General features: G+C 40.7%; 1 protein-coding gene and 1 long non-coding RNA gene across 3 annotated transcripts; both read right to left on the bottom strand.

Annotated features, from left to right (window-relative positions):
- Positions 1–894: 894 nt before the first annotated feature.
- LOC115694580 (disease resistance protein RUN1-like) lies at positions 895–5,104 on the bottom strand. The gene is made up of 4 exons (XM_056318658.1): positions 4,601–5,104; positions 2,918–4,019; positions 2,200–2,571; positions 895–2,109 (listed from the first exon to the last, which is right to left on the bottom strand). The coding sequence occupies exons 1-4, from the start codon at positions 5,065–5,067 to the stop codon at positions 895–897; spliced, it is 3,156 nt and encodes a 1,051-aa protein (XP_056174633.1). The 5' UTR covers positions 5,068–5,104.
- Positions 5,105–12,180: 7,076 nt separating this feature from the next.
- On the bottom strand, positions 12,181–21,256 carry LOC115694585 (uncharacterized). Of its 2 annotated transcripts, XR_008818116.1 has the most exons (5): positions 20,782–21,256; positions 20,432–20,699; positions 14,396–14,500; positions 12,815–12,927; positions 12,181–12,475 (listed from the first exon to the last, which is right to left on the bottom strand). It is a non-coding gene; the product is annotated as an uncharacterized LOC115694585 (long non-coding RNA). The 2 variants fall into 2 exon arrangements; XR_008818115.1 differs by lacking the exons at positions 12,181–12,475; positions 12,815–12,927 and having other exon boundaries at positions 14,129–14,500.
- Between the last annotated feature and the right edge of the window lie 1,902 nt (positions 21,257–23,158).

Below are 23,158 nucleotides of genomic sequence, written 5' to 3'. Positions count from 1 at the left end.
TATGCCCATACAAGGCAAAGAGATGAGTATCCTGCTTTCTAGAACAACTAAACTTGATACTTGTACAGATGGTACGAGTTCTGAGCACAACTTAGGCTATTATAAATGTAGTAGCATTGTTGCGATCATAACATTGGTAGCTTCCAGGAATCAATCTGCTTCCTAGTTGGCCATTGATGAAAACATGCGGATAATAGCTTATCCTGCGGATCATAACATACGTAGCTTACAGGAATTGATCTACTTCAACTAACGAAGGCTCCTGATCAAAGGTAAGAGAAAAACATGCACATGATGATGGACATGAAAATGGGTAGCTGATTCCTCAAGAAGAAGCCTACTAGAGGAAATGCGAGAGCTCCAAGACAGAAACTGTAATGTGATGGACTTAAAAAAATTCGAGACTCAGCAAACCCAATCGAGCTTTTATGCTTGGCGATGCTCATGCACGAGGAAGAAGTAACATACCTTGCAGAGTCCGATTAACCTCTCTCATTCCTGATTCTCCACCAATCGTAGACTGTAAAAGCCCCAAATCGCATTCGGCAAGCAAACGACCTTCGAACACATCGAGCTTCATGGGCAGAGAGAGTGAATCGAGCAACATACCAAACCCTAATGCCCCAAATCGCCTTCAGCGAGCGAAAGAGCTTCGGCCGAATCGAGCTTCCTTGACAGAGAGAGAAAGAATCGAGCAAAATACTAAACCCTAATGCTGTCAATAAAGCCATCTAAATGCTTATATGTTACGGAAGTGCTCTCAACAAGTAAATATGATGGCAAATGCCCTCTTTGACGAAAAAGGAAAAGATCGCCGACATTGGGAACACGATTGTACCTTATATTAGTGATCTTGAATCTTAACCAATCGTCCCTTTCACTAAAGGAACATCTTCATATCCGAATAGTGTGACGTGCCTTAATTGAATCATTAAACCTAGTCCAGTACATAATTGTTGTGAGTCCGTGCTGTTTCCACATCATTTTTAAAAAATTCTGCTCTAAATCGGCCCCCCAATCCTCACTTATCTTCCACTCTTGCAGATTGTTTGAAGGTTCACGCCTAGAAAGATCCTCTATTGACGAACCCAAGACATATAGTTCTGCTAGGTTCTTCAAATATGAGATATCGAGTGTGGTCAACGATGAACATTTTCCAATATGAAGCTTTGTGACACTCGAGGGAATCTGCGGAATGCATTCCAGAGAACAGCAATCGAAAAGCTGAAGGGTCTTCAAGCGAGGAAGCGCACCTAACTCAGGAGATAGGTCTGTAATGCTTGGGTGACCCAGCGTCAAGACTTCCAATTTGGATAATCTCCCAATCCACCAAGGCGCTGGAACTTGCACCAACTTAGGTCGGCCAGAGATCGCAGGCACTGCGATGATGAACAACAATAGTTTCAGATTAATCAAGTTGGAAAGATCAGGATCGGCTATTGGTACATCAGATACGATTGCCAAAGAAGTCAAGCTTTCTGGAAGCTTCGGCAAGGGTGGTACAACCGATTCTTGAAACAAGCATAACTTCAATGCTTTTAAATTCTCCAGACTTTCCATAGAGTCAGGTAACTCAGTGAGGCTTGTGCCGAATAGATCTAACTCGGTCAATGATCGTAATTCCTTAATGGAGTATGGAAGTGTGTGCATATAGAAGCACCCACTCAATGATAAGCTTTCAAGATTTGTCAGCACTCCAATGGAGTTGGGTAGGTGAGTAATATCTGTACCGTCCAATGAAAGTGTCAATAGTGAAGTTAGACAATTGAGTGAATCCCCTACTTCTGATGGTGAAATTTGTTCATGGGGATTTTCCAAGTTCTCTATACCCCACCAATCAGGAATTTCTGATATATTAGTATGATGAAGGAGAAGTTCCCTGAGAGATGATAATCCACCCAACTCTTTTGGTAGATAATGAAGACTAATACAACTGCGCAAGTTCAAGAAAACCAATCGCTTTAGTTGACCGATTGATGAGTCAATCTTAGCCAAATATCGACAACTTTCGAGAATTAATCTCTCCAACGTTAGGAGTCCAGAGAAATCGGGAGTTCTAATCAAGTGTCGACATTCCGAAAGGTCAAGAACTTTTAATTTCTCTGCTCTCTGTAACACCAATAAGACAATTGTTAGTAAATTTGTTACAATAACAGAATGTACACACTAATAAGAAGACTTTTCTAGAGTTGAGGTTACCTTTATGTGCCTCCATCCATTCCAATCATGAGTAATTTTACTCCTTGAAAAATCAAGAATGACTAAATTACTCAACGAAAAATAGCTTATCTTGAGTATCCACTGAGGAAAATTATGCCAAGAGAGCCATCTTAAGTTGGGAAGTAGTTGGTTCTCGCTCAGTGAAAAATACGTAGGCGACACAATCAAGGACTTGTTATGCCAAAGAAGTGTAGCTTGGGAGAAAAAACGGTCAACTCTATCATAAACGAGGGGTTGGCTATCCACCTGAAGGAACCTCAGATTTGGAAGCGCTGCAAATCCTTCAAGAGTGAAACGATACTCTGACCATTTCTCAAACTTCAAACAGAGGGCTTCGAGCTTTGCATTTTTCTAAATGAGCAAACAAGAAAAGTTTATGAAAAGAAGGATGTTGGTAGCTAATTAAGAAAACAATCTAGGTCTATCTTTGAATTTGAGGCGAAGTTCATATCCATATAATTGGGCGTATCTAAAGATACTTAAGATAGCTCTTATCATTCTTATAGACCAATTTGGAGAGGACCGGCATAGGTTTTGAAATTTGAAATTTAACAATTTAAGAAATATTCTAAAATATGTGGAAATTTTAAAATTGTATATGTTGAATTAATTGTGATTGTTTCACTGAGGGGGATAGTTCCCCCAATTACTAAAATGTGAATTCTCGTGCACAAAGGAAATTGGATCCAAAATTTACCTTCTCTCTTAGTACTATCTCCAATGCGTCCTTGTGATTCCACAACCTACTTTGCTTATCTAATTCGCCCCCACTTTCTTGAGAAATAATTTCTCTACCGAGATCTTTGAGTTGATCGTGCATCCAAAGCTTGTTATCTTCTCCAATTTTAATCAATGACATCAACTGAAGAACTTCAAGACCTTCTGTTGGGCATAAACCACAGTCTCTCCACATGTATATTACTGTACTCTTATCATATCCATCGAAAAGACAAGCTATATCAAGAAATATTTCTCTTTGACTGGGATCTAATGTTTCATAGCTGATCATCAACTTACTTCTAAAATTATTGATGTGACCCTTTTTCCACTTCACCAAGTAATCTTCCCACATTTCTTCTGTTTGTCCACATATAGATAAAGTTGAACCCATAACCTCCAGAATCAACGGAAGACCTTCTGCTATCTTCACAATTTCTCTAGACTGTTCCATTTTCTCAATTGGAGGGTGATCTCTTCTGAAAACATGCTTACTGAATAGCTGAAGGGATCTTTCGGGATCCAAACCACCAACAAAATAAGTCAATTTTACTCCGAATTCACGTAGAACATTCACTTTTCTGGTTGTTATAAGTATCCGACTTCCTGGACCAAAGCAACTTCGCCTCCCCAAAAGTGCAGTTAATTGATCCTTTTCATCAACATCATCAAGAAGAATGAGAACTTTTTTACGTGAAAATCTCTCTTCTATCGTCATTATTCCCTCGTCCTTGGAATTTATACTTTGATGTGCCTGGTTTGAGAGGTCTGAGATTAGTTGAGTCTGCAAACACACAATTCCTTTTGAATGTGAAGTTTCTCTAACATCAGCGAGAAAACAACAGTCAACAAAGTCCTGAGAAAGTTCGTTGTAGACCATTTTGGCAAGAGTAGTTTTTCCAATGCCACCCATTCCGTGGATTCCCAAGATCTTTCTATCATTGGTGTCGGTGCCTATCCTCCCTAGAACTTCTTTCACACTGTCATCAACACCAACCAAGAAGTCACTAACCACCAAATACACCTTCTTCAGCTCACTTAAAACCTTGGTAATCACCTCTTTAACTAGTTGTCCTTCGTGCCTAAAGAAAAAATGACGAGAAGGCAGAAAGTTAGCTGAAATCTACCAAGGCAAAGTAGAAAGTTAGAAATCTATGACAATAGGAATTGAATATTCTAACGTTGTGCAGCATTCGAACAGTTGCGCAACCGTCAAAGTATAATAGGTGATCACTATATCTTGCTAATTAGAAGAAAAGAGGCTGATGATATTTACCGTATTTCTGATGTGTTAACAAGCTTCTCCTTCTCAAAATAGCTTTAACATTAGCATATAGTACACGTCTTAAGTGTTATGAATAATAAACAAGAGCTCCATTAACTTTCAGCATACAACATAAGTTAATTTCGACGAACATTAGTATGCACCCTCATTACATAAATACGCAAAAAAAAAAAAATCTTTCGTATTTTTTTCATAAATATTTAATGTCAGATTAGATTGTTGACACATACTCAAACAAAGGGAACCAGCGTAGCTACATTTATTCCACGTTAAAAAAAAAAAACAGAAGAGGAAATTTTTAACAGAAAAGCCTTTGTAATTGAGTTTCATGGTCTCCTGTATCACGGCGTTAATCAAGGGTGGAAGATAATGAGGTACCCGTTAGCCACGTTTGCTGTGTTCCATCCCTTTAACCCTCCAACCTCATTGAGAGCAGCTCTCCACTTGCGGATGGTCTCATCATCCACTCGCTTCTTGTTTTCGTGCACAAGCAAGGCCTCGCCGTAACCTCCGGTTTGGTATCGAACCTCGGATGGTTCGACATAGTAGAAAATGGGCATGATTACCTGTCCCTTCCTTTTCCGACACTCCACCATCTGGGCCAACTCCTTCAGACACCATTTACTGGAAGCATAACTTCTAGAGAAGATGGGTATGGAGATCTTCGACTGCTCAATCGCCCCGAGGAGATCCGGGCCGATCTCTTCACCGATGTGGAGATCTTCACCATCTCTGTAGGTACAGACTCCTGCATCTGTGAGACGGGTATAGAGATGATCGGTGAAGCCTGTGCGCGTGTCTGGTCCTCTGAAACTTAAGAACACTTCGTAATCGCAGCCTTCCATCTCGACCAGTCCCAGAGAAAATGAAGCACCAGAGTCGCACCAGTTCAGCAATACCAGATTTCTGAGCTCTATGAAGCAGAAAGTCATGGGACAAGTAGAAATGATACTGCAAATTGAAAAGGGTACGATCGATTATGATTTTATAAAGGAAGCGAGTTTCCTGGAACTTCACCTGTGTCTTGAAAGGCTGAGCAAAAAGCACATGCTCTCTACTTTTCCATCGACACTTTGTGCCCCTCCTCCCCCAGATTTGACTTTTATTCAACGGTTCATCTTGGCTGAGGGACGGAGCCTCGTGAATAGGAGAGCAGAATTTCCCCATCAAAGATAATTGGTAGAAGTCAACTAACAAAGCAATGATGACCGGTAGAAAAATGAAGCCTCGCTTCATTAAAGTTTCGGCCTTTAGCCCCGAGCCAACCTTTCATAGGTGACAAAATGGTCCAAGGACTCATTTTTTGAGTCATCTACGATATACCAGGTCTGAATGTGAATTATTTCAAACTTTAATAAGAGGTCGCAATGGATTTATTATAGTAGAGCTCAATTAAAAAAAATTGATGGGTCAGTAATAAATCTATCTTTAAGGCATTAATAAGATGGGCAACAGATAGGATAACACCGCTGTATTCATTGTTGGGAATAGCCTCCACCCCAATAATAGCTCAAGTAGCATAATATTCACTTAGTGGGTTGGTCATCAGTCCTCAATTTGCTACCTTTTTAATTAGTGTGCATTTGTTTAATGGAGAACTCAAGATTAAAATGATATTTTTCGAAAAATGATCGCTTTGTCACTTACAAAAATGAATAAATAAGAAATATTTTTATCACCTACGAAAATAGTTAAGTGTAAATTGTTGTCGATAATGAAAACATTTTCCGTTAACTAATATTTCTAAACAATATAATCAATCATTTAATTTTTTCCAAATTTTGAGCTTTCCGTAAGATAAACAAATTCTTAATTTTTATTTGGATTCTATATATATCGATTATGTTTTGTTCCACGGGGGGTTGTGATTGTAATTTTGGAGTGATTGTTGAGAGCCATCATGTGCTGTCCTTAGTAGAATAAAAATATTGCAGGTTAGATCTCAAACTGAGAAACCTATGCTTGAGTACATCAATGAAAAATTGTGCCAAAATTAACTAAAAAAATTACAAGTAAGCTTGTTCAATGAATACTTGAATTGGGGGAGTTGGTGAATTAGTGCTGATCTTCTCACTTTTATTAGTTGAACTAATTTAATGTGATCTGGTCTTAGTTGGTTGCCGGCCAGCAAGATTCCCTTATAAATAGATTATGTTATGCAAGCTCTGCGTGCCAGCTACCTCAGCGTAGCACATCGATGATGCGTTCTAAAGTCAACTAATTTAATTTCAGATAATTTAATTATTGCAAAAGAAGAAGTGTAAAAATTACCAAAAATCCTTAATTAGTACACTCGTACCACATTTACGTTAAACTAATTTTTATGTCACAAAAAATTCCGAACCGATCCTCTATACCACATTTACCCCAAACTAGTGCACTCGTGCCACATTTATCCCCCAAAAAATCTTAGATTTACCACAATTTGTGGATAAATGCGGCACGAATATGGTCACGAATGTACTGGTTTGGAATTTTTTATGACACAAATATTAGTTTGGGATAAATGTAGCACGGATTTACCAGTTTGAGAGTTTTTATGAAAGCCATTTAAATGTGAAAGTGACACTGTAGCCCTATTTATTTTTAAAAAAGCTAATCTCTGAGATAAAAATAAAAATAGGTTAATTATGTGATACACGTCTAAAAAATTCGTAATCACAACCCAATTAGGCAAAAGACTTGAGATCATAGTACCTCATGTCTAAGATTGTTCAAAGATGATTTAGGTGGTTGTATATTCATTCATGTTATCTCAATTAGAATTGGTCCAGAGCGACTACTCCGCCTAACCAAATCATAGATCTTCCAAAGAAGACCACGAGAACTTCGCTTGATTCTCTCTGAGTAACCGGCGTGCGCCAAATAAGCTACGGATGTTTTGCTTACATGTTCAATTAGTATAAAAATCCAAATGGGTGACCCAAGCATTCCCTCCTTGTTTGTGACCATTGTTCAACAACTCTACCATGGTTGAGAAAAGTCATCGCCTATTAGTCATATTTAAGTTAATTAACTTGTAATCTACTTGCTTTCCTCCTAAATATCTCAAATTATGCATCTATTATTGTTACACGAGGATGATCCCTTATCTATTCAGGCGCTAATGGATGGATATCATCTCTTTCCTGTCATTTCTATCTGGCCTAATTCATTTTCACCCCGTCACCATCAAATGCCGTCGACGGATGGCAACGGAAGCATCTGGGTTTAAATAAACATAATCCTGGTCACACGGCTCTATTATTGGCCCATTTCTGCAATAAAGAAACATATAAATATAAAAATAAATAAATGAAAGCGAATGGCCCATCAGTTTTTGACATAGAGAAATGCAAATGATTGTCGACCCCTGCACAAATATTGTTTCATTATTTTGTTGAGAATCCCTTGTGTTGTATATGTGTGTGTGTGTGTGTGTGTGTGTGTGTGTGATATATCCTTAAATGTAAGCTTAGATCAAAGTTTGATTCGACCAAAAATGGGAGATCCAGAAAAGGGACCCACTTGGGTATATCAATTACTATCTCGGTCCAAAAGTGAATGCAGTCTAATTTAGAGCGGTATATTTGTGAATTGAGTATTCCACATGGATAGCGGTCGAGTAGAGATCGGATCTTCATTTAAATAAAAATTGGATCTTATTATGCTATTTTTCGTATTTAAAATGGAGAATTGTTAAGACATAAAGCCCTGGTTGGGTTGGAATCTGATCGGATTTGGTATGGATCACTGAAATTATGTTTCTTAAAAATGAGTCAATATAGATGAGATAGGTTAATTTCGGTCATACTTATTTTCTATCTATCCAAACTCAACCCGATCCATCCGTTTGATAAATCTAGTCACCAGGTAGCAAACAATAATGTGTAGTGGTCCCCGAGTAGTTGATGCATCCTTTTCTAGCATATCCGGGCGAATCTCGTTACCGATGCAGAAATCTTCATCATCTGGACTCCTGCATTTGTGAGATGGGTATAGAGATGATTGTGAAACCCGTGCGCTTGTTCGGTCGTCTGAAACTCAAGAACACTTCATAATCACACCCTTCCATCTCGAACGGTCGGTGAGAAAACGAAGCACCAGAGACGCACCAGTTCAGCAAAAGCGGATTTACCGAGCTCTATGAAGCCGAACGTAATGAGACAAGTAGAAATGTTACTGCAAAGTAAAATGGGTACGATCGATTATAATTTATCTCGTTAATCTCAAGGCAAAAATTCTCGCGACCACCAATGTCGAGGAAGCAAGTTTCGGGGAACCTCACCTGTGTCTGGAAAGGCAGAGCACATAGCACATGCAGCACATGGCGCGTGCTCCCTCCTCGTAAAACCCCTCTGCGTTTGGTCGTCCGTATTTCTGGTCAGGATAGGATTGGATAGGATAGGATAAGAAATCTAGGGATTTGGCCATATCCTATCCACTATTTGGTGAAGTACGGATTTAAAGTCGGATATTCTCATATCCTATCCTATCCTGCATTTGGTAGAAACTGTATATCAATATAAAGGACATATATACCTCTACGTGATGCTCATGAAATATGTCGATCTTATTACTATAAAAATAACATTCTCATACACAAATAAACTTGAAAATATGACATTTTATTAGATTTTCAAATTTCTTTGTAAAAAAAATGAAAATAGAAACAAATGAGACAAGAAAATTGTCATCATCGTCTTTCTTCGAGCGCTTTTCCGCAAACAAATCATTCTTCAGCTTCTTCTTAGGCAGAGGCTTCACCGCACCCGCACCCATCTTCTTCTTATTAAGAGCCAGGCCACCCATTGATCTGCAAAAGCATCAAATACCAGGGTTTACACATAACAACGTCGGAAGAACATCTTAAATGGGATAACAAAGATGGAACTCGAATGTGAAATAAAAAAGCCATCTTTCGACATCAACTGAAGCCGCGAAGAGCGGAGAGACAAGCTCCAAGTTACCAAACCGCAACTCCATCGAACCACAGAGCATCGCAAGCACAAAACAAACAATCGAAACAGCGAGATGGTGGGTTCCTTCATCGTCCACAATCGCGTTGTTTTTTGAAACAGACAAATCGAACAGAACTGAATCAGCAATTGCAAGGAAGAAGGGCCATTGATTCCTTGCTCCACCGCGAACTAGATACCATTCGACAAACACGATGAACGCCATTGACGACTGTGCGAAACTGGAGAGGACAGTAACAATACCTGAGCTGAGCATAGCAGAGCAGTCGGCGCGCCTAGAAGAAGAAGAAGAAGAAGAAGCGACGAAGAGGGTCGGAGCTTCTCTGATGTTGCCGGCGAGGTGCGAAAAAGCGCTTCTTCCCGGCAAGCTTCAACAGTATTTCCACGGACGACCACCTGATCTCCTCCTCCTGCGGTCCTTCCAGTTCAGCATCTCGACGAGCCGCGTGGGTGAAGAGTGCGTGAATGAAGGGTAGGGTTTCTGAAAATTTGCTTTTATACGACGGATAGGAGAAATCCTATCCGACCTTATCCTACCCCCTCCCGTCGGATTTTTTTATCCGGGTTATATCCCCTCTATATCCGACATTATACTATCCGGGACACCTACCAAACACGGGATAGGATAAAACATATCCTATCTCGAATTTTATACGGACGACCAAACGCAGCCTCAAGGTACAGCAGAGTTATGGCTGGTCTAGTTTGAAAATACAAATCAATCGTCAGGGTTTTTCTCGTTTCGAAGTATGGCTGATGGAATTTACTGGAAATAGAGTTGATTTACATTCATTACAATCGGTGGCGTCGGTTCTCTGGAGTATTTGGAAATCGCGCTATAACTCAGTCTTCCGAGGCAATATGCCGGATGCCCATGAAACGATTGCATCTATGCAAACCTCCAGCTAGCGAACTCCAGAAAGTGGAACACCCAAAACTCGAAGAAAGCAAACGAATCATTCCTTTTGCGCTCATGAACTAAGGACATTGTTATATCGAAACCTCGGGCTAGACAATTATGGGAAAATGACATAAATAGTCCTTATACTTTGGTCTAATGTCTAATGTAGTACCTGAACTTTCAATTTGTTCAGTATGGTTCATAAACTTTGGTTTAATGTCCAATTGTGGTTCCTGAATTTTTAAATATTTTTATATAGTCCAATGACCATATTGAACATTTACCGAGAGTTTAAGGAGCACATTGAATAAATTAAAAGTTTATGGACGATATTGCACATTAGGCCAAGTTCAGAGAAAATATTTACACAAATTAAAAGTTTAGAGATTACATTACATATTAAATCAAAGTTTAGGAATCATTCGTGCTATTATCCCGACAATTAAAATTTAGAAAAATGAAAGATCGAAAGCCGGTCAACTTTAACAGTCAAGTTTGACTTTCGCAGTAAGACCCAATAGGATATTTTGGACCGAAACAAAGCTCATTAAGTCGAATTCCCTGGTCACCTCCAGCTGGCAACTCCCGCACTCTCTGGGCTGAACGAAGACACACAGATGCCGCTGAAGAAGAGGATTCATGCGCACACTACTCCTTCATCGATCAGCAGAGCACCACCACCTCCTTCACCTCAGCTCCTCTCTCGCCCCTGCCTCCATTCCACCGGCGATCATCCCTATCCGGCGGAGCTCTCTCCTCTTCCAGTTTTCGCCTTCGCCTTCGCCTTTTCCTTATTCCGGCGCCTTCAGCTCTACCTTGAACTCTGTTTTTCAGTAGTCTTCATCCTCGGTTCAGAGCTCCCTGTCTGCTCCATTCAATCTAAGGTAAAGCTCTGTATCTAGCCATGATTCGATTGTCTTGCCAAGGACTCCGAGTCAGTTGTACTCAGAAGTTGAGACAGCACCTTGATCCACTTTTAACTCTCGGATATGGCACTTGAAAATGTGTTTGTTTCACGTGCGTTCATGTAATACTGGCGGTTTGATTCTCTTGTCGAGCGACTATTAAATTTGCATGTTTTGAGTTTGCTCTATATGTTCTTGAATTTGATGAGTAATCTCTGGGAATATGCATCTGATGTATGTGATTGACGTGAGACTCTCTATGAGTTTCGCACTTGTGACCCTCGCTTAGATTCACTTTACGTGTTCACTTGTTTGTGCGACTTGATCACTTTACTTTGAGGCTCTCGTTTTTTTCCTCTCATACCTGAACCGAGAACCTCCAGTCATGAAAACCAGCATGTTATTGATGATGCTGATCGACTTCGTTTATATGTGTTTTATGATCGATACTTCCTGCAAACCACGCCATGACCGAAAGCTGAATTTGCTATGCTGAACGTTGGACCTGCTGAACTCTTATTGAACTCGCTGTGCTTGTATCGATCTCTTTGTGCATTTAATTTGTTGAACCTGCTGCAACTGCATGAATACATGCTGTCCGCGAACACATTTAGCTTGTATGATGAATATTTAGTCTCCTGGACGTGTTATTTTTTAAAATATAAGTAGGTGTTCGTCAGTCTTTGTTCTGTAGTTTTTTATCCAATGATCTCGGTTGGAAATGTCGAAAAGTTCAGAAGTATTAACTCGACTCATTAATCCAAATGCCGAGTAGGATATGTCTCCTCTTGTTGGCTGTTTTGATGCAAGGATAATCTTCAATGACTTCGAAGTGAATGGATGTATGAAGGTTGAGAATAGTGTAGCTCAATCTATGGTCCATGGAATCGAATAGAAGATTTAGCGTCAATCGATCTCATTTTGCTAAGTTTGGACTTTCAGCAGCAATTTCTATCAATAAGTTGTTCATGCAAATCTCTGTTCAGTGCTTACTTTCTTACTCACGTCCCTTTGCTTCTTGCTTCAGTCTCTTATAGTCGCTGAACTTAGTGTTTAGATTCATGATTTCGGTTGAAACTAGCTATTGTTCGATCCATTTTGATAACTGCAGCTTTAATTCAGAGTGGATCTCAATCGAGAGCCTCAATGTTGGTCTATTCAATGTTTTAAACTACCGACTGTGTAGCTCTCCTCTACCGAGTGTGTAGCTCTCCTCTACCGACTGTGCAGCAATGGCTCCCTCAACTTACAAACCCTAACAAGATCCCTACTGGTTTGCTCAATCATCACCATGAATTCCCACGCAGCTTTTGGTGCTTCATTTCTTCTTTCCCCCCTTTTTTCATTTAGGGTTTTGACGTCACTCCCCAAAAAACCCTAGCCGCTGCCCTCTTCTCCACTTCTATATTTGCCTTCAAATCGATTATCAAGGTACCAATCTTTCAGAAATGGAAGATGATGATGAGGCCTCAGCTCGATTGGCTCTTCTCTACAAAAAACTAGGTATGCTGCTCTTAGATAAAGACATCTCAGGAATTGTATCAGCCGAGAAAATAGAGGAATGCCAGTCTATCTTAATGGGTCAGCTATACCAAAATCCTAGTATCAATTTCCAGGCCTTTCAAACGGCAATGAAACGAGCATGGAAAAATGAAAATGTGGAAATCACACCTCGGGGGCATAATATATTCAGTTTCACCTTCAAGAACGAATTGGAAAAATCTAGAGTGCTAGAGGGAGGCCCTTGGTCTTTTTCAAATCACTTACTATTACTTCATGATTGTGAACCAAATACTCCTCCCCACTGTTATAAGTTTGAGAAATGTACCTTCTGGATTCGAATAGTTAATTTGCCAATCGGATGGTTTTCCTCGAAAGTAGTAGAATCTCTAGTTAGCTTAGCAGGCCAGGTGAAAGAAGTGAGAATAGATGCTCGTGGCCCTGCAGCTCAAAGAATAGCCAAGGTTAAAGTGGAGTTAGACTTACATCAAGCTCTAACTGTAGGTACTATTGCTACCTTTGAGGGCAAGAAAATTTGGCTAGACTTTAAATATGAAAGCCTTCCCCACTTTTGCTACTCGTGTGGGAAAATAGGTCATTATGCAAATTACTGCAAAGAAGTCCCATATGAAGAAGAAAGATTCACAACTGACCTGGGAAGTAGCTTTGGTAGCTGGCTGAGAGCTGAATCCTAGGAGAACAGTCCTTTTTGGAAAGTTTTCTATAGGAAGGAGACAATAGAAGATCTTATTGAATAAATAATTCCTAAAACTCCAGTGCATCAGGGCCAAATTATTCCTCAGGAAATTGCTCAATCATCTCGAATGGAAGCTGCTGAAGAGGAAGATAGACATGAGAATATGCTATTTGAAGTAGACCAAGAGACTACTCAGGGGAAAAGGAAAAAAGAAACTAGAAAGGAGATTAAGATGATCACTGGCCCTACTCATAAGCAGATTTCTCCCAAGGTAAAGTTGTCCCTTGGTCCTAATAGTAGTGGCATAAAGATTGGCAAGGGGCCAAAAACCCCTATAGCAAAAAGGCAGAGGAAATTCAGCTCTTTATTGTTGGATGAGTCCCAACTTCTAGAGACTCCAATCCTTGTGACTGAGGAAGCAACAAAATGGGCTTTGGTGGCTAGCCTTAATAAGCCATCGGGTAACAAATGAAGATCCTAAGTTGGAACTGTCAAGGTCTGGGCACTCACTTGATAGTCCAAAATATTAGAGCCATGGTGGTTCAAGAGAAGCCCAACTTAGTTTTCCTAATGGAAACTGAGAATCAGGAAGCAGTAGTAAAACGAGTAAAGAAGTGTCTCAATTTCCAGAATCACTTTGTTGTTAATCCAGAAGGAATTGGAGGAGGGTTAGCTATTTTATGGGAAGATCAAGTAAAGGTTAATATAGGATTGGCTACAGCTGAGTTTCTGGACTTAATATGTGAATTTCAGGAAGATAAAAAGCAAATAAGGGTTACACTAGTGCATGCCCCTACTGATTATCGAGAGAGGAACTTACTTTGGACCAAGCTTATCCAGATAAGCTCCCTTAATACCTTGCTTTGGGTTTGTATGGGAGACTTTAATGAAATTCTTAATCACTGGGAGAAGGAAGGGAAGAGAAAAGCTGAATATTATCGTATGTTTGCTTTCAAAGAGTTTCTGAATTCCTGTGCGTTAATGGACATTGAATGCAAGGGATGTGCTTTCACTTGGTCAAATAAACAAGAAGGGGACAATTTTGTAAAGAAAAAGTTAGACAGGGTTCTGAGCACTGTAGAATGGAGAGTCCTTTACCTAGAGGTAGTAGCCTATGCTTTTCCAGCAATTGGTTCGGACCATAGCCCACTTCTATTATCCATAACAGCAGATTCAGTTAAAAAGAACAGAGTATTCAGGGTAGAAGATTACTGGTTTGAAGCTGATGATTTTGTCCATGTAGTTAATGAAGCCTGGTCCTCAATTCCTGAACAAGTAGCAAACTTTCCAAGAAAACTTCAGGTAGTATCTGCTAAACTGAAAAGATGGAGCGGAAAAAGATTTGCGAATTGTTCTCGGAGAATTGATTGTAACAGTCTGAATTTTCGATCCTTTTTCCCGGGATTTAGGAAATGAATTTGACCAATGCGCTATAGTGAGATCTCACCCGGGAACCGCGCATTCTCGGGATGCTAACCTTAGGGGTAGGGCTATTACGGGATTGAGTTCGCACGACCAAAGAACTCGACCTGGGTTCGATCTTTGACTATATGGATTGACGAGGGAATGTTTTGAGCCAACCGAGACCGGTCTATTTGATTGATCGTGTCCGAAGGGCACTAGTGACAGACCCTCGCAATTATATGACGATCGAGGTCGCCTTGGTTCGAGCAAACTTAAACGTGATTTGACTTAGTGTCGGTCACGGGTCGAGAGCGCGTAATCCTAATGAGCCACCCGTTAGCAAGAGATAAGCTAAACTCGCGATTGGTCAATTTTAGTCATTTCTTGGAATTCGGGCCCGGGAATCGAGAATTTTGAAAGTGACAATTTTGAGCGGCCGATGACGTTTTCGGCTTGGCCAACCTTGGGGCCACCCATTTCTGCAAAAAAATAAATTTCGGTCCGGGGTCGGAAAAATTACGGTTTTGCCCCTGTGGACACCGATGTTGGATTTTGAGGTCGTTTGAGGTTATTTTTCGAGGCCAAGGTCATTTTAGAGTGGCCACGCATATTTGGAGTGGTTACGGCCAAAAATTAGAATTTCGACAAAAATTGGAAAAATAATATTATTTTATTCCCGGAACTTCGCAGTCGATTTTCGAGGACTTAGAAAGTGAATTTCGCGATTCTGACGCCATATTATGTTGGCCACGCACATATGGAACACGTATGTGCGAAAATTGGAATTTCGCCCCGGGACCGGAAAATTACGATTTTGCCCCTAGGCCTATTTTTGGGTATTCCGAATTTTGGGGATTTTGGAAATTGAATTTGGGGATTAAGTGTGGATAAATATCAGCCCCAAAATATTGGACAAAAACGCCCTTAGATATTTTGGTTTGGAAGAATATGGACCAAGTGTTTTAGGGGCAAAATTGGAATTAAGAAAAAAATTGGTCAAACCTTGGACCAAATATTTAATTGTTTCTCTCCTCTCTCTCTCTCCTCATTCCCTCTCTTCTCTCGGCAGCCCCCCCCCAACAGAGAACTCTCTCCCTCTCTCCCTCACCAAAAATCCTCTCATCTCTCTCTCGGCCTTGGACCGCCGATCATCGCCGGAGCAAGCCGCCACCGCCGATCGCCGCCGGCCAGCCGTTCCCCCTTGCCGCTCTAACCGAGTTAGTCTAGAGTTCGGGTAAGTCGCGATCTAATCCCTATTTAGGACGTCGGGTATTTTCGGACTCGTCGGGTATGGTTTAGAGGATTTAGAGGTTGATTAAGGTGTCGATAATGGTTTTTGGTGGTTGATCGTGGTTATTGATGGCTGATCATGACCATTAGCGATTGTTGCGGGTTGGATTAGACGTCGGGAAATGAGTTTAGGCGGTTGGAATTCGGTAGAAATCGGTTCGGGTTTGAATCCGTGAGGTTCGGGGTGAATCGCGGATTCACGGTTACTGTACCCGCTCGGTTTTCTATTTTTGTAGAAAATTTTGTGGGCCGAATTTGAGGAAAGTTTCTTCATGAAAGTTGTTTCCAACATCTTGAGGTATAACATATTTTAATTTGGGAATTTTTGGAAATCATTTGATGCCATTCGGAAGTCCATCTTTGGACCGAAATAAAACTGCCCGATTTACTGTTCATCCGACCTTCGGGTCTGTTCGAATTTTTATAAATTTTTCCAGGCCTATTTTCAAAATACTTCCTTCACAAAAGTTGTTGGGGACATTCGTGGCTATAACATATAAAAATTTCAAAGCTTTTCAAGGTGATTTGGGTGTTGAAATAAATATATTTTGAGGACAAAACGGTCTGTTGGAGCGAGTTGATTTTCGTCTGACTTCAAGTGACCAAAAGAGGTGTTTCTAGTTGGAACTAAGTTTTGAGTTCTCCACGGAAAATGTTCAGCAAGATGTTTTACGCAACGTGTCCAAATTTTAGAATTTTTGGAGTTCGTTTACTATTTATTTTGATGGGATTTCGGTCACTGTTTAGGGTTCGGTTTAGGGGTTTATGTGGCTGTTTTGGGGGCTGAGATGAAGGCTGGTATTTGGTTGTCGTGGGCTGAATATGGCGTGGCTGTGTGCCGTGTGTATGTGGCCGTGAGGTGTGGCGGTGTGGTAGTGTGAATGCGCATTGAATTCGCGTGTTAAATGTGTATGGTCGTGTGGTGTATTCGTATGACGAGAACGTGTGTTTGTGAAGTGTACATGAGATGTGAATTGGTTCGTGGCTATGAATGCGTGTGAGGTGTGTATGTTTGGTCGTGCGACTGTTGACCGTGTGTAAGTGCGGTTTGAGTGGAACGAGGATACGGAAATGTGGAATTGGTTGGAAAGGATCCGTCCCGAGGCGTGTACGTTTACGAGGGACGATGCCGTCCCTGACGAGGTGACGATGCCCGGCCCGACGGGGTGACGATGCCCGGCCCGACGGGGTGACGATGCCTGACGTGGTCAGAAAACCGTTGGCCTGATGCGTTTTACGCGGGCGCGGTAGAAGGAAAGTGTGTGTAGGATTCCGTCCTGAGGTGTGTTCGTTTACGCGGGACGATGCCGTCCCTGACGAGGTGACGATGCCCGGCCCGACGGGGTGACGATGCCTGACGAGGTCAGAAGACCGTTGGCCTGATGCGTTTTACGCGGGCGCGGTAGTGGTGGAAAGGTTGAGAATGAGCGGGATTTGGCTTGACATGTGAGGATTGTGAAAGTGATGCATGGTGTGAGTTAGTGTGCGAGTGTATTTGTATCGCGTGATGCAGTGCGCGATTATGGGGTAAAATCTGCTATGCATGGTATGGGACGTGCCCAAGTAGGTTTTGCTTTATAATCGAGCAGCGCGCTGTGATGTACTTCTTTGTGGTATGATTGGCGTGTGTATTGATATGTGGAAAGTGTGTGATGGCATGTGTGCAAGAATTGTATATTGGGATTGTGGGCTAACGTGCATGGTGCGTATGCAGAGAGTCTAGGTATGTGTGAATGTTCGATTGCTGATTGTCTGGTTGTTTGGTTGCGCGTTTGGATGTGTCTGGAATTACGTGATAGCCTAGGTGGGGCTTAGGTTGTGACTTATTGAGATGTGATCTCGGGGTTGTTTCAACCAAACCATTTCGAGCCCCGCCCGAATGTCGAGATTGAGGTCGACTCGGAGTCGTCGAGTGAGCGGACAGTGCCGAGGATTGAGGTGGTGATGCCGAGGACAGGTGAGTCGAGTGGACGCCTTCGAGAGGGCGTAGGGGATAGTTCCGGGAGGAGGATGCGCCCCATTTTTGGATAGTCTTGACCTAGAGAGCGATCTTGATATTTTGGTGGTTTGGAGTTTATAGTTCGGTGTGCTTATAAATTATTTTGTGGTTTGTATTGGCGGATGATGTAAATATTTGGAAGTGTAATATATGCTTGGTGGTTTGACGATTTGTTCCTTCCTGGTGTTCTCCAATTTTAATGTCCGGGATTTTTATTGCTTCCGCCGCGAGTTAACTCTGATGGATCGTTGGGTCGGCGACGTTATTCCTGGGACGTCGCACTCTGTTCGACCGGAGGCGGGATGTCGCGGGCTCGACGGGGGTTCGGGGCGTGACATTGATGCTTTAAAAAAGGAACGGACAGATATAACCAACTCTACTAGAACTCATTCAGATAGAAACAAAGAAGTTACATTGAAACAGGAGATAGAATCTCTATGGAGGCAAGAGGAAATGTATTGGGGAATGTGCTCAAGAATCAAGTGGATGAAATGGGGAGATAAAAATACAAAATTCTTCCATGCAACCACTATACAGAGGAGACTACGAAATAGAATTTCAATGCTCAAAACAGAAGAGGGGTCTTGGATTCGCAATTGAAGGCTCTTACACCAACAAACAACAGATTATTGTAAAAGTCTATATCGTTCAGTGGGTAACAGAAATTTTGTTCCGGTTTTAGACGTCATTCCTACAATGGTACATGAAGATATGAATGCATCACTAACTGCTGAGGTCACTTTGGAAGAAGTCAAGCATGTTGTTTTCCAACTAAGTCCTCTGAGTGCCCCTGGACCAAATGGTTTTAATGGGAAATTTTTTCAGTTCCACTGGGAGACTCTTCAGTTTGAAGTATTTGCAGCAGTTAAAAAAATTTTCATATAAGGAAAATTGAATCCTGATTTAAATTGAACCCACATTACACTAGTTCCAAAAGTTCCTAACCCTGAAACTCTCGATCAATTCCGTCCCATTAGTTTGTGCAATTTTGCCTACAAAATCATATCCAAGGTAATGGTGAATAGACTCAAACCTTGGTTATCGAATTTAATAGCTCAAGAGCAAAGTGCATTCGTAAGTGGGAGACTTATCCAGGACAATATCATGATAGTGCAGGAAGTGTTGCATCAACTATGAGTAAAGAAGAGGAAAAAATTTCAGGCGGTCTTGAAATTTGAAATGAAAAAGGCATATGACAGAGTAGAATGAGATTTCTTGGAGGCATGCTTAAGAAAACTAGGCTTTGATGAAAAGTGGATTACATGGGTTATGCAATGTGTATCTTCAGTCTCATTCAATGGATTACATGGGTTATGCAATGTGTATCTTCAGTCTCATTCAGTGTTAAATTTAATGGGAATCCACTCCCTTACTTGCAGCCTTCCAAAGGACTTCGGCAAGGTGATCCATTATCCCCTTATCTCTTTATATTGGTAGCAAATGTTTTATCTCTTATGATGAAGAAAGCAGTGGAGGATGGCAGTATAAAGGGTATTAAACTTAACTCCTATTGCCCTACCATATCACATCTTCTATTTGCGGATGACTCCATCTTCTTTTTGGATGGGAGAATTCAAGAATGCCAATTTGTATCGGATGTTCTGCATCAGTATTGTTTTGCTACTGGACAGGAGATACCTAAACAAATCAGGAATATTTTTTAGCTTAGGGTGTCCACATACCTTAAGAGCAAATATGGCTTATGAACTGCGTGTCCCTGAACTGGATAAAACAGGAAAATACCTTGGAATTCCGTCGGATTGGGGAGAGTCTAAGAAGAATATGTTTGCCTGGATACTTGGTCGAGTTAACAAAAAACTGTAAGGTTGGAAGGAATCTTTAATTTCTAAAGCGGGGAAGGAGATATTACTAAAAATAGTAGTGTAGGCTCTTCCTCAATATGCAATGTCAATTTTCAAGATCCCTATTTCCATATGTAAAGCGATTGAAGAGAGAATGGCAGCATTTTGGTGGAAAAACAGAGAATCTCACTCTGGAATTCATTGGAAGAGTTGGGAATTCTTGAAACAAAGGAAAGACAATGGAGGCATGGGATTCAAAGATTTACTTTCTGTTAACAAGGCTTTCTTAGGAAAGCAAGCATGGAGATTAATGCATCAATCGTCCTCTTTATGGGGTCAAATTTTTAAAGGGATTTACTTCCCAAACAAGAGTTTATGGCATGCTAGGAAAGGGCATAGACCTTCTTGGGGCTGGCGAAGCTTACTATTGGGAAGAGACTCAATCTCAGAATCTTCAATGTGGACAGTGGGAATAGGAGAAGCAATTAGTATCAGAGAGCACAGATGGTTGAAAAGAGGAGTAATTGGAGGGCCATCGAATGAAAATGACCCACAAAAGGTAGTAGAGCTTATAAACAACGAAGAAAATTCCTGGAATGAACCTCTTCTTCGAAATATGTTCGAAGAAGAAACTGTGAAAGAAATTCTCGCTATTCCTCTAAGCACTCACTCTATTCAAGACAAACTGGTGTGGACATATTCATCAACATGAAATTACTTAGTAAAGAGTGGCTACAACTACATAAGACTTACTGAGAATATCCGAAAAACTCCAATGGCCTCCTCATCTTTCTCGGCTCCTCGAGCTTTGTGGAATAAGATTTGGAAAATGGAAACCATCCCTAAAATTAAGTTCTTTCTATGGAATGCACGTCAGAACAGTCTACCCACAATGGAAAACTTACACAAGCGAAAAATAGTACCATATCCTTTATGCTCACTGTGTAAAGACCAGGTGGAATCCACAGAGCATCTCCTTCTTCTTTGTCCCTGGACAAGAGAAATATGGGCTCAACCATCCCTAAACATTCAGGTGTCTTCCCAAGGGTTAAGCAGAATAGAGACATGGCTAATGCAATTCCTTAAAAGTACAAGAAACCTACCTTCTCTGGAACTTGTTGCAACCATCTTCTGGTTTATTTGGACTTCCCGCAACACCTTTATCTTTCGAAAGAAACTCTCAGACCCAGTTCAAGCACTACAGGGAGCTCTAACTTCTCTCAGCAATTACAGGAGATGGAATTCAAAGCAAAAACCAGACCTTGACGCACCCACCTCATCTGAGATCTGGAAACCCCCAAAGGGCAGATCTTTAAAGGTCAATATTGATGGATCCTTCGTCGAAAGCTCCATGGAAGGCGTAATCGCTTGCATCGTTCGAAACTCAGAGGGGACACTTGTTGATGGCTTTGCAAAACAAATCCATGTCTCCTCAGCCTCTCAAGCGGAATTTGTGGCTCTCTTGGAAACCCTAAAGTTCTTAGTCCCTCGAAGACACTATCCCCTCGAGTTAGAATTAGACAATCTAACTTTGGTTAAAGCTATGGAGAACTCAGACTTTATTCCATGGGATGCACGTGCAATTATCTCCCAATGCCTTGATCTATATATCGTCCAGCTTCTCACAGTTGCGTATCACCCATTGCCATCGTGAAGCCAACTCCATTGCGAACTGGGCCACAAAAGCTCAGCGCCATAAAACTCTGCCGATGGACTGGATTTCTTCCCCTCCCCAAATCTTGTTGGATTTACTTTGTAAGGAAGCCTAGTTTATGGGCTCTGCGTTTTCAAATTAAATAAAAGTTAATCAGTTTATGACCAAAAAAAAATGTTTTGATTTCTACTTCAATGCTTGATCTCATGCCTTAAACTGCTTGTGGATTGATTTTGTTTGAACTGGATTGGTTTTCTGAGGATTGATCTCAATTATAGAATGAAGATATTGTGTCCGGTTTGTTCATCTGGACATGCGATTAAATGTATCACCAAGTGGTTTCGGGCAACATTAGTTTGATGCCATATGACTGAGACTTCACAATGAATTGCTCATTTCAGTTTGCATCATATCAGCACTTTGAGATCCTATATAGACAATATAGACTTGATCTCAGTATGATCATGTTTATTCTCGTCATGGAATGATAATTCACCTGGATACATCAAAATTGGCCGGATGGACTCAATTAGCAAAATGCGAAAATGTTTAGGACTCGATTAACACAATTAAAAAGTTTAAGACTCAATCGGCATAAGTACAATGAGTTAAGGACTTTTTTGGTGATTCTCCCAATTGGTTCGTATTGACGACTTCTGAGCACTTGTTTTTTGTTTTTGGATTTAAGGGAAGTGATCACATCAAGCACTTAAAAGATTTAAGTTGAAATTCATTTATCGTGAAAATGGTCGAATTAACTAACGGGAGCTTTCACATGAGTCCACACGGTCAAATAAGATAGGCTTGTTATCAATTACGACCACGGCAAAAGAGCTGTCCATTAGCTGAATATTCTGAAACATAGAGTAATTAATTAATTAATTCTATCGTGCATACGAGTGCGAGTTTGTGTCTGATCCACAAGGAAAGGACGATAATGCAAATCACTGTAGCCAAAAAGTAATGGCCGACAAAAGTAAGAGCACACTACGTACAATATTGCCAAATCCCAAGGGTCTTAAGAGAATTTCATTGGAACCGAAAGGTTTCCATCTTATTCATCTTCTCACAGAATTAGCCTTACGTAGACAAGGGTTGAGGGCTTTACAGACTCGCACATGCTTGATGATGCGACCACATTGGCATCCGCACGATGCTTTCTCTCTGTAAATTGAAAGGAATAAAGGGAGGAAGGAACATGTGACATTTGCTTTAGCTCCAAGATTCTGTTACTTTGTTTTTTTTCTTTTTTCTCTTTTCTCTTTGATAAAAATCAATTTCTTTTGCATTTGGAGCCATTAAGTTATTTCTGTTTTACTTTTTCAATGATAAAAAAAAAAAAAAGCAATGCCACGTCAGCTTATCGTATAAGCGCTGTTTGCCGCGTAAGCTCCTTTGGAAAAAGATAATAGCAAGTCATTTTTATTAATCGTGGAAGAGTACGTGCCTTTCTTGGGATATTTAAAAAGCGGGATCCTTGTTGTTCCTTTCATATAAATTAGGGTTAATATCACGAAAAACTCCAAACTAGTACATTTGTGACAATTTTACCCAAAACTAATTTATTGACCACCAAAAATCCCGAACTAGTACATATGTGATAAATTTACCCCAAACTAATTTTTTGACCACAAAAAACTTAAAACCGGTACGCTTGTGACAAATTTACCTTCTGTTATCAGCGCTTGTTTCACGCTCACCCTCTTTGTTTGGTAATCCGGTACTATTGATTCAACCCCAAAAAACATAAAAGCGAAAAAGAAAAATGGGAAGAAGAAACCAAAAAATGGGTGAAATAACTGCAACATAAACTCATTTCACAGGCG

This window comes from Syzygium oleosum, unplaced genomic scaffold, assembly GCF_021117445.2.
Source record: "Syzygium oleosum isolate NSW1041296 unplaced genomic scaffold, Sole_v2.1 Sole_v2.16, whole genome shotgun sequence".
Lineage (NCBI taxonomy): Eukaryota > Viridiplantae > Streptophyta > Magnoliopsida > Myrtales > Myrtaceae > Syzygium > Syzygium oleosum.
This window is presented reverse-complemented; position numbering and strand designations above follow the sequence as displayed.

Bases quoted from the DNA above. Each gene is read 5' to 3' on its own strand.
- LOC115694580 (XM_056318658.1), bottom strand. From the start codon at position 5,067: ATGGAAGGCTGCGATTACGAAGTGTTCTTAAGTTTCAGAGGACCAGAC. The intron at 2,572-2,917 runs GTAAATTTTGGA...TTGCTCATTTAG, and splicing joins AGATAGTACTAAGAGAGAAG to AAAAATGCAAAGCTCGAAGC. The intron at 2,110-2,199 runs GTAACCTCAACT...TTGGTGTTACAG, and splicing joins ATGGATGGAGGCACATAAAG to AGAGCAGAGAAATTAAAAGT.